The sequence below is a fragment of the Doryrhamphus excisus genome, chromosome 3 (genome assembly GCF_030265055.1).
Source record: "Doryrhamphus excisus isolate RoL2022-K1 chromosome 3, RoL_Dexc_1.0, whole genome shotgun sequence".
Taxonomy (NCBI): domain Eukaryota; kingdom Metazoa; phylum Chordata; class Actinopteri; order Syngnathiformes; family Syngnathidae; genus Doryrhamphus; species Doryrhamphus excisus.
In genome coordinates this window covers 17,205,770-17,216,559 of record NC_080468.1, presented here as the reverse complement: position 1 = coordinate 17,216,559, position 10,790 = coordinate 17,205,770, and the positions used below count along the sequence as shown (strand labels likewise).

The window sequence follows — 10,790 nt, the reverse complement described above, 5'->3', positions numbered from 1 at the left end:
TGAGAACCTAATGAAGTGTCCCGTGATTCTGCGCAGTCAAGACAGGTACATTGCGCCCCCTGGTGTCCAGCTAGGGTATAAAAAGTATGTCGCTAGGGCCCATTTGACCCAAGCTCCGGCGGACCCAGCATGTGTTTGGCTAGTGTGTCCTCCTTTCTGCGTCTTTGACCCGCATCCATGGTGGCCGGTGGCGCCAATCTCACCTTTTTTGGTTTGTTTAACTTCTGCTTGAATGGACATGAAGGTCCCAGGTCGTGGTGTTTGTGTGGGCTGTCGAGGTTAATACAGCGACAGGAGCCCCGCCCTCTCCAAAACACACACACACACACAAATGCCAGAAGTACATGGCTGGTGATGGACAAGCTGGTTATTAAGGAGAGGGTGATGTCAGAGCAGCACTATTTCAAACATGCGTGAAAGCAATTAATGACATAACAAGTGCAGCTTAACCCCCTTTCACACCCCACAAAAATCAGGTTCAAACTTGCCACCTGCCTCCATGCGGAAAAATGAATGTAAATCTTTAGACGTTTAGGACCCAGAGAGAAAAGGACGACCCAGATATGACAATCACTTCTCTTTTCGCCCCAATTCTCTGCCTTGGGTCGTGTAGATGTCAGATATTTGATACACAATCGAGTATGCGCATCAAAAGTAGTTTTTTTTTTATCAGAGGTGGTCATTTGTTTACTCATAATTGCTGCAGGGTGACCGCCAGGCCGCTTGGTGGCGCCACAGAAGAAAGCAGGACCATCCCCTGAACGCCAACTTTATTGGCAGTGTCACACATATCAACATTAAACCAAGCAAAGAAGCTTAAATCCTGTGTTGAACCCACAATTTCACCCTTGTCGTAAAAATTGTATTTCATTCAAACTAAAACCTGTTCTTACACAGCAGCAAAGTAAAAACAGCAAGTTTGGTCGTTACCTGGTAATGTTTACGTTCCAAATAATACCACAAACAACAAGCACCTCAACTTCGGCTAATACTCAGGACTTTAGCATTGGTGGGTGTAATATTTGAGTTGACCACCAGAGGTAGACAAAGTCAAAACAGCAGTGTTGATTAAAATAGAATTGGTACCTGTGACAGTCAAATGTTTTTAGAATATGTAATCCGGTTGGTACCTGATGTTCAGCCAACGTGTACAGTAGTTGAATTAAAAAGTACACATTAAAAGAGAGAAAGAAGCATAAAAAATGGAATATATTCCTTTTAAAATTAGTGGTCGATTTAACTATATAAGCAGTGATAGTGTTCGAGTCATGGACGAGTCCTTCAAAACTCGCGAGTGTTTTACTGGATCGGGTTACGGGTACCGGTGTATGGCCCACCCCAGCTACCACTTCCGATTTCTTGGTAGTTTACCGATTGACAAATTTGAGTAAATGCGAGTTTTCTGTACACTGTTGACTTTAGTTGACTCTAAAGGAGTATCCAACCGACTTCAGTGAATCACTCGTCAAAGTCGAGTTTTCCCATCACTACTCGGAACGCGTTTGACGAATGCAACCGGATGTGACGTTGCACGTGACCCCGAAATGTACTTCCGGTTGGGAGGGCGGGCAGAGCGTGTTGCGTGTGCTTGCTAACGCTATTGTGACGACAAGCAAATAATCATCATAACACTTCCACGGTCACACGCGTGTTAAGAGGGAATGGTGAGTGCGTTCTTATCAAGTTTCATGTCCGCTTTATCTTCGTGGAGAAGTTCCGCCATCGCCGCTTTGTTAATGTATCAAGTTTGAGCCAGTTAGCATTAGCCGTGTTAGCATCTCCATAGTGAATGAATGAGCGCCTCGCATCAGCTTACTTTTGGAAAATATAGCATTCATTTTCTTCCGTTATGAAACCAAGGAATCACCTAACGCCAAATATTAAACTTAAAAGTTAACAATCTGAGTTAGTATTGATGGTAATAAGCTGCGTTTATGGTTTGACGGTCATACTTCCTGGCTTGATATTGCGGTCTGTGTCATTTTTGTTCCCAGAGTTTACCACTGAACCCAAAGCCATTCTTGAATGGCCTGACGGGCAAGCCGGTGATGGTGAAGCTCAAGTGGGGGATGGAGTACAAAGGCTACCTGGTGTCTGTGGATGGTTACATGAACATGCAGGTAAGACCTTGTGAGTAGAGTCTTCTAAAGCGTGCAAACATACCCTTTTCACCTTCCTCTCTCGTGTTTACTGCAGCTGGCCAACACAGAAGAGTACGTGGATGGCGCTTTAGCAGGCCATCTGGGTGAAGTCCTCATCAGGTACGTTCCCCTCCGATAGCAGCCTAACATAACAGGAAAAAAGATACTTGTATGATGGTTACATAATGAGGAAAAATCACAGTAACATATTACTTTATAAATGATCATAATATGAGAAAACTAGTTGCAGTTTTACAAGAATAAACACATTTGAAGTTGATATTAAGTCGATGAAGCTCACTCAGAGAACACTAAGGGGTTGCAGTGCTACCCAAAAAGCAAAGGGTGGCTCCTCTGAGGAATGGAATATGCAGTATAAGTAATATTTAGTTATTCTTGTTACAGTAGGTGTGTAATTACACGTGTTCATCCATAGTTTTTGATCATCTACAATGTAAAAAGGCACTGAATGAGAAGGTGTGTCCAAACCTTTGGCCTGTACCCTACATCCGCTATACCTGGTGTTGATGAACATTTCTTGTCATCCCGACAGGTGCAATAACGTCTTGTACATCCGAGGCGTAGAAGAAGAGGAGGAGGACGGGGAAATGAGAGAATAATTCCAGAGAGTTGAAAGTGTGCTTTAGTTTTCACCATGTGAAAACGAAACCACATGAACGTTGTTTTTGTTTTGTTTTTTGTACTTTTTCTTTGTTGTGATACAGACACAATAAAATCATTGTACTCTTTCTTAAACGGGACTACTAGTGTTTCTTTTCAAAGCAGTTACCCCCCCAGTCTGTGTGAGCTAGTAAGAGACCAAAACGTCCCACAATGGAATCTCACAGGCTTACCTTTTTTGGACTTGTGGCTCCGCCCCTTGTGCACTTCACCCTCTGCTCCCCTGCACAAATATTTGTCCAAAAGGACATCCAGGCTGCCGCAGTGAAGCGTTAACCCACCAAAGATGTCGGCCGGTTACAGACTGTGGGTGAAAAACGCCCAGCAGGTGGTTGTGGTCTGCAACAACGGAGAACAATACCTGACCTTGAACGGGATGCAGAAGCTCCACGTCATCCAAAACGCCAGCGTGGTGGTCGGCAGGTTGGTGACACTTCACAGACTCGGGTCCTTTACAAACTAATTCCCGCATGTCTTCATCAGCGACGGTCTGATTGAAGCGGTGGGGGCCGCGCCCCTGATAGAGGCCGAGTATTCGGGGGCGTCTTTTGAGCGTGTGATTGACGCGACGGGAATGTGCGTGCTGCCTGGTGAGTGACGGACGTCTCACCTCCGGCCTGTCGACAAGATATCATCCATTATTCATCTTTTCATGCAGGCTTGGTTGACGCCCACACTCACCCGGTCTGGGCTGGAGACCGCGTGCACGAGTTTGCAATGAAGGTACGTGATGGACCCCCAAAACATCTTCATTTTGTAAATCAACACATTAATATGCCAACAGGTTATTATTTATTAAGGGGTTCAATTATATGTTTAGAATTAGAGCACCAGATGCCCCCGACCCGCACTTTAAACACCCCGGGTCTTACCTCTTGCAGCTGGCGGGCGCCACCTACATGGACGTGCACCGGGCGGGGGGAGGGATCCACTTCACTGTGGAGCACACCCGGGCGGCCTCTGCATCCGGCCTGCTGGCCTCGCTGAGCAACCGGCTGGAGCGAATGCGGCGAGCCGGCACCACTCTGGTGGAGGTGAAGAGCGGCTACGGCCTGGAGCTGCACACGGAGCTGAAGATGCTGGAGGTGATAGAGGAAGCCCGGCGGACGGTGCCCATCAACATCTCCTCCACCTACTGTGGCGCTCACGCCGTACCCAAGTGGGTGTCGCCCTCGCTGATGATGATGACGACGCTTGACCGTGACCTTCACCTTGCGTCTGCTCCTCAGAGGGAAGAGCGTTGAAGAAGCCACCGAGGACATCCTGAAGGTTCAGCTCCCAAAACTGAAAGAGCGAATCTCGGCCGGGACGCTGTGTGTGGACAACATCGACGTTTTCTGCGAGAAAGGCGTCTTCGACCTCGGCGCCACCCGCTCCATCCTGCAGGCCGGCAAGGACATGGGCCTCAACATCAACTTCCACGGAGACGAGCTCCATCCCATGAACTCCGCTCAGGTAGCCTCTCAACATTTCCTCTCTCTGGGAGCATGTTGGCAGCTGCGTCTCCATGTTGGCAGCTGGGGGCGGAGCTTGGCGCGTTGGCCATCAGCCACCTGGAGGAGGTGACGGATGAGGGCATCGCCGCCATGGCCAAGGCGGGGACGGCGGCGGTCCTGCTGCCGACCACGGCTTACATCCTACGGTAAAACACACGCTGAGGTGCCGAGTGAAACCTCGGCTCACTGCTTTTACCAAACGATAGCGCCGCCGACTGTTGCGTTTATTCTTTTTCCCAAATTCAGATTCAGACTAAAGTCCAAATTCCCAACACACCCGGGACATTTAGCCTTCCCGGGTATATCGCCCTATCATGCTAGGTTTTAGCATGCAAACATTAACACATTAGCATTTATAGCCATTTTCATAGCAAACACAAACCACTATTTTGGTAGGTGTTAGCATTGCTAGCTAGCTAACATTAGCATTGCATAGAAAAATAGAATGTTAGCAAAACATAGAAACAACACTTTATGCTAGGTTTTAGCATGTTAAAAGACTTTGCACTGTCATGCTAGGAGTTAGCGTGCTAACATTAACAGTAGCATTTTAAGCTATTTTCATGGGTGGACTTGTATATCAAAACATTGTACTATGGTGTTAGCATGCTAACATTAACACATTAGCATTTATAGCCATTATCATAGCAAACACAAACCACTATTTTGGTAGGTGTTAGCATTGCTAGCTAGCTAACATTAGCATTGCATGAAGAAATAGAATGTTAGCAAAACATAGAAACAACACTTTATGCTAGGTTTTAGCATGTTAAAAGACTTTGCACTGTCATGCTAGGAGTTAGCGTGCTAACATTGACAGTAACATTTTAAGCTATTTTCATGGGTGGACTTGTATATCAACACGTTGTACTACGGTGTTAGCATGCAAACATTAACACATTAGCATTTATAGCCATTTTCATAGCAAACACAAACCACTATTTTGGTAGGTGTTAGCATTGCTAGCTAGCTAACATTACCATTGCATAGAAAAATAGAATGTTAGCAAAACATAGAAACAACACTTTATGCTAGGTTTTAGCATGTTAAAAGACTTTGCACTGTCATGCTAGGAGTTAGCATGCTAACATTAACAGTAGCATTTTAAGCTATTTTCATGGATGGACTATATCAACACATTGTATTATGGTGTTAGCATGCTAACATTAACACATTAGCATTTATAGCCATTTTGATAGCAAACACAAACCACTATTTTGGTAGGTGTTAGCATTGCTAGCTAGCTAACATTAGCATTGCATAAAAAAATAGAATGTTAGCAAAACATAGAAACACTTTATGCTAGGTTTTAGCATGCTAAATAACTTTGCACTGTCATGCTCAGAGTTAGCTAACATAGTAGCATTTTTAAGCATTTTCATAACTAAGCACATACTGTATATAAACACTACTATATGTGTTGCATGATAACATTAGCATAGTAGCATCTACAAAGTTGAAACAGAAAATTTTGTAAGACTAAACTCGTAATATTGTGAGGAAAAATGTCGTTTTGGTAGCATAGGGATATATTGGTATATTCAACTTAGCATACCGACATGTGTTGCTTTGAGTTGGTGCCAGTTTACGCCAATGCAATTTGCTGTGGCGCCTAGTGTCGCCAATAAGGTGCCTAGTGGCGTGCAGTGGCTCAAACTGCCTCCCCACTGGCTCGTGGTGGCCTGTAACGGTGGCAAAAATTGAGTTTAGCGGCAAGAAAATTTAAATAGGTTTTAAAATCTTTGTCGCGCCGATTGCTGGACGGTCTTTAGAAGAAACTGACACCAACTGGCGCCGGCCCAGTGGACTCCTAACATTAAGATGTAGACGGAGCAAGGTGACAAACTTTGAAGGTCAGTCTGACGACGACTGAGCTCCAAGCCTCCAGTTGCATGAGGTCTGCTCACATTCAACTTCCTGTTTACTTCCACCCGCCCATCTAGGCAGGGCACTGAACTAAATGCGCCCTCTGCTAGCTGTAGCATAGCATAGCCGCAACATCCTTGTCGGAATGTTCCTTCTGACGTGTTTGAGGCGTCCTCTAACCTGCGTCCGTGCCCAGGCTGCCCCAACCGCGAGCACGAGCCATGCTGGAGGCCGGTGTCATCGTCGCCCTCGGCAGCGATTTCAACCCCAACGCCTACTGCTGCTCCATGGTGAGGGAACCAGGACACGGTTTAACGCATTCCGGCACGAAACCTTCTATCTATCCGTCTGTCTGTCTTCCAGCCCATCGTTATGCACCTGGCCTGTGTCAACATGAGGATGTCCATGTCGGAGGCCTTGGCGGCAGCCACCATCAACGCCGCCTACACCCTCGGCCGCTCGCGCTCGCACGGCTCCCTGGAGGCGGGCAAAGACGGAGACCTTCTGGTCCTCAACGCCCCGCGGTACCAACGCGCCCATTTCCCTCTACTGGGAAGAAGCTGTGGTTGACGTGATACTTTTTGGCTCCAGGTGGGAGCATCTCATCTACCACCTGGGCGGACATCAGGAGCTGATCCGCTATGTCGTCGTCAAGGGCAACGTCGTCTACGACAACCAAAAGACGCTGGATTTGTGAAGAATGGAAAAACTGTCCTGGTCGGACGCATCTTATCCTTAAAGGCTTTAATTGAACATATCAGGACACCAAGTGTAGAGTATTTGGTATAAAACATCTACCAGCTAGAGGAATAAATGCATGTAGTATTACTGCAAATAAAACACATATTTTTAAACATGAGTATGTGTATATGTTGAATGTACCAGCTTTTTAAGTGTTTGAAAGTGGCTCAGGCTTCGTACTTCTTCCCCGCCTGGTGGATCTGCTGGTAGAGCGTCATGGAGAACGCCATCCCCAGGAGCTGAATGAGACACGGGCGGTCAGACGCTGCGGTGGCGCCGATGCTTTGCCTTGCGAGGCGTCGCTTACCTGAATGACCAGCACGCACATGGCGATGGTTCCCAGCAGGTGCTTGTTGTCGTCCAGCCACTCCTCCACCTTCTCGTAGCAGCCCTGACAAACAACGCCAACCACACCCGTCACTCGCTTTGACGTCTTCACCACACGCTTGTCTTTTTTTAGGACCTACACCAAAAACTGTGCATCTGACAAAGTGTGTCCGACAATGAGTTCTCCTCCTCGGGTAGGTGAGGTTGGAGGAGCACCAGTGGTGCCTACCCTTTGAGTTCATCCACACTAAATCAGGGGTCTCAACTCCTATACCCACTCTATTAGCGAGAGGGGTTCCTTCATAGTTAGGAAGCACTTTGGGAGTGTGACCAATCAGAGCGGAGTGGGCGGGCCATTGGTGGAATAAATTAAAACGGACCGTCCAAGGAAATGCAACTAGAATAGGTGCAGATTCTGGAAGATCTAGAAAGTTTTATGTGCAGGTTATTGTGTGTAGCTGCTCTACAGGAGTCCACAACTCCTATAGAGCATAACAGGAGCAGGTTGCTGTACTTTTACAATCTACAGTCAAAGATCCTCTATATTGTGGGAGCATGTTGCTGTTTTTGAGGAGCTACTGCAAAAACACTAGTCAAAGATCCTCTATATGACAGGAGTACTGTGGTGTTTTCAGCAATCTTCTGCAACAACAGGAACCTGCGGGTTGGTCTGACGCCAATCGCGGCTCAGATGCGTCGATCAGGCGACTGTGCGTGCGCTCACCCGTGTCCAGAAGACGTTGGAAGCGTTGCGTCCGCATCCCGAGTGGACGACCTGGCAGCAGCTGTCAGGAACCGCGTTCACCTGCAGGGCCGAGTGCCAGTCGCTGGAGCTCATCACCCCACAGCAGCGCCACTGTGAACACACCAGCAGCTGACCTTTAGCCCACTTTACTCCTTCCTTTGGGCCTCACCCGTCCACACGGAATCCTACCTCCCCCTGGATGGCGTTCCAGGCGTCCCTCAGCCCGGCATTGTCTTCCGTGTTGTACAGAACCAGCCCGTCCTTCAGGTCCCGCCTGGCCGTGTCACTCACCTGCAAGGACGTGCGTGTCAGTCAGGTTTGGGGTGCGTTCAAGCTCACTCCGTAACACAGGCGCTTGCTACCTTGTCGGTGTAGACGAAGAAGAGGATGAGAAGGATGAGTTCCGCCAGGAGGATGATCAACAGGACGATGAAGAACTGAAACATTTAAGGGGAATAATAATAATAATAATAATAATCATAAGGGAATATGTTTTTGTGTCTAAATAAATAAAAAAAAAAGGAAAAAAGTAAGAAAAGATGACCAATTATGCAAAGCAGACAACACCCACCACCACACATAGATCACAGTCCTGTGGATACACTGTACTCTACACTCCCAACCAAACCTTGTCTTCCCTGCAGCAATGCATGCTGGGTAAAGCGGCGGACTCACGCTCAGCAGCAGGCACTTGTTCTCCTTGATGGCGCCCAGGCACCCCAGGAAGCCCGTCACCATGACCACGGTGCCCAGGGTGACGATGAGGTTGGCGGCGGAGAGCGACGGGAAGGAGGGCGACAGCGTGGCGAAGCTGCCCTGGGACACCGACAGCCACACGCCCACGCCCAGCAGGCCGCACCCGCACAGCTGGAACACACACATATACACACACACCTGTCACTTCCTGGTTCGATTCCCAGTGAGCGTGCCCCGTGTTAGATTACCCAAAAGAGCAGGTTGAAGAGGAAGAGCATGTACTTGACGCAGCAGACGCAGCCGCGAGCCATGGCGGCGACCTCGGAGACCTGAAGGAATACTCATGAATAACAACAACAACAACAACAACGTAGCAAACTTACCACTTGAAGACAACAACAAAGATGGAGTGTGCCACCTGAAAAACACAGTATAAGCTACTAGCTTGTACAATTACAGTTTCATAAGTTACTATAAGTTACTGCTTCAAATGATAACTGTCCAAAAAGGCCATTTTGGTGTCGTACTAGTACTATAGTACTGCGTTTGGAGTGGGCTAGTTGTCATGCTAGCAAGGATGTGCTTCTACTGTATTTGTTGACACAAACGCCACTGAATCAGCAGTGAAAATGCTCATCGTAGCATCCCAACGGGCCCTGTTTCACACTTCTGGGTGTGTTTCGTAACGTTATTATTATTAAAGGTTGTCGCTATGATTAGCCGCCATTTTTACGGTTTACTTCACCGAAAACAAACTCTCATCCAGTGACGTCACAGACAGTCAAGCCTGTTGTTTGAAGAGTTTGTGCTTCAAAAATGGACAATACAAACATTTACTGCTTTGACAAAAACACCACATTGGCTTCTTAGAAGATGTAAAATACAAATAGCAGCTTTTTAGGACCACGCTGGAGGATTTTGTCGACCGCCATGGTTTGATTTTGTGCCATAGAAATCACTACAAGGGGGGCGAGAAGTGGAAAAATGGGGATTATTTACTTACCGCGCTATGAAGTGAAAGTCATCATTCGGTAGATTGCTTTACTTTCACATGCTGTGTCGCGCGGAGAAGTTAATTTGAAACACAAATGTGACGTTGTAGACGACAAAGGGGCTTCCAAAGTTTCACAGATGGCCGCAGCACAACCCCAAGCGGAGGAGGAGGAGGCGCTATGTTGTGCAGGGGGCGGAGGGATCCGGCGGAGGGAGACGCCGCAATGGGCTCCGGCTGTACATGTGACGACAAAGTTTTTTTGTTCTATTTTGTTTTTACTCTTGAGCATTTAAAATTAAAAGCGAACCAACGACAGCACAATTCTGTTTCTTTCTGTGATTTGTTTTTAAATCTGATTCGTATTTTCACTACCCGCTTGAGGTGCTAGCTCAGGGGTCGGGAACCTTTTTGGCTAAGAGAGCCATGAAGGCCAGATATTTTAAAATGTGTATCTGTGAGAGCCATATACATTTTTTTAAACGTCGAATGCAATAAAATGTGTGCATTTTTATGTAAGACCAACAGTTTTACATATAATGGGCTCTAATTACGTAGACCAGGCACACTACCCCACGCCAATGGGGTGTGGCCAGCACACTTTCGTGAGCAGCGCAGTGTCTAATAATAAATCAAATACTTGTTGCCATTAATGAAACTTCTGCTGCTGCATGGTTTTGCACCATACTCAGTATATTTCATTCTTTTGGCCATCTTTGCCAGAAGGCTTGGTTCTGCAGCTTTAGCTAGGTGACTATTTGACTAAAGGAGGAAAGTTTATATTTACATGTTGACATCTTAATGACCGAGGTAGACAGTAATAATCGAGTTTTAGTGTTTGACCTGGAAAATATCATCAGGAAAGATAGATATGGTCGGCCGTATTGCAGTAGAAAATAGATGGACGGATTAAAATGCATAAGAAAGTTGTTGATTTTGAATATTATTTTTAACAGTCATTTCTGTGATGGTTTACTTTAAAATGTTAGCAAAAATACATTTTTATTGTGGTAAGAAATGCTTGAGAGCCAGATACAGTCATCAAAAGAGCCCTACCTGGCTCCCGAGCCATAGGTTCCCTACCTCTGTGCTAGCTGATGTGTTGT

The 10,790-nt window shown here is 46.7% G+C and overlaps 3 protein-coding genes across 4 annotated transcripts; 2 read left to right on the top strand and 1 right to left on the bottom strand.

The window, feature by feature from the left end:
• The first annotated feature begins 1,494 nt into the window (after positions 1-1,494).
• On the top strand, positions 1,495-2,897 carry snrpf (small nuclear ribonucleoprotein polypeptide F). Its single transcript, XM_058067401.1, has 4 exons — positions 1,495-1,664; positions 1,995-2,120; positions 2,197-2,261; positions 2,695-2,897. The coding sequence occupies exons 1-4, from the start codon at positions 1,662-1,664 to the stop codon at positions 2,759-2,761; spliced, it is 261 nt and encodes an 86-aa protein (XP_057923384.1). The 5' UTR covers positions 1,495-1,661; the 3' UTR covers positions 2,762-2,897.
• Positions 2,898-3,056: 159 nt separating this feature from the next.
• On the top strand, positions 3,057-7,038 carry amdhd1 (amidohydrolase domain containing 1). The gene is made up of 9 exons (XM_058067398.1): positions 3,057-3,245; positions 3,306-3,412; positions 3,481-3,545; positions 3,704-3,981; positions 4,052-4,277; positions 4,340-4,464; positions 6,381-6,474; positions 6,548-6,708; positions 6,776-7,038. The coding sequence occupies exons 1-9, from the start codon at positions 3,109-3,111 to the stop codon at positions 6,879-6,881; spliced, it is 1,299 nt and encodes a 432-aa protein (XP_057923381.1). The 5' UTR covers positions 3,057-3,108; the 3' UTR covers positions 6,882-7,038.
• LOC131125656 (tetraspanin-9) lies at positions 6,910-9,867 on the bottom strand. Of its 2 annotated transcripts, XM_058067399.1 has the most exons (9): positions 9,697-9,865; positions 9,077-9,111; positions 8,942-9,022; positions 8,673-8,864; positions 8,360-8,434; positions 8,187-8,288; positions 7,977-8,108; positions 7,233-7,316; positions 6,910-7,164 (listed from the first exon to the last, which is right to left on the bottom strand). In XM_058067399.1, exons 3-9 carry the CDS (start codon positions 9,002-9,004, stop codon positions 7,093-7,095), a joined length of 720 nt encoding a protein of 239 aa, XP_057923382.1. In that variant the 5' UTR covers positions 9,005-9,022; positions 9,077-9,111; positions 9,697-9,865; the 3' UTR covers positions 6,910-7,092. The 2 variants fall into 2 exon arrangements, with proteins under 2 accessions (XP_057923382.1, XP_057923383.1); XM_058067400.1 differs by lacking the exon at positions 9,077-9,111 and having other exon boundaries at positions 9,697-9,867.
• Between the last annotated feature and the right edge of the window lie 923 nt (positions 9,868-10,790).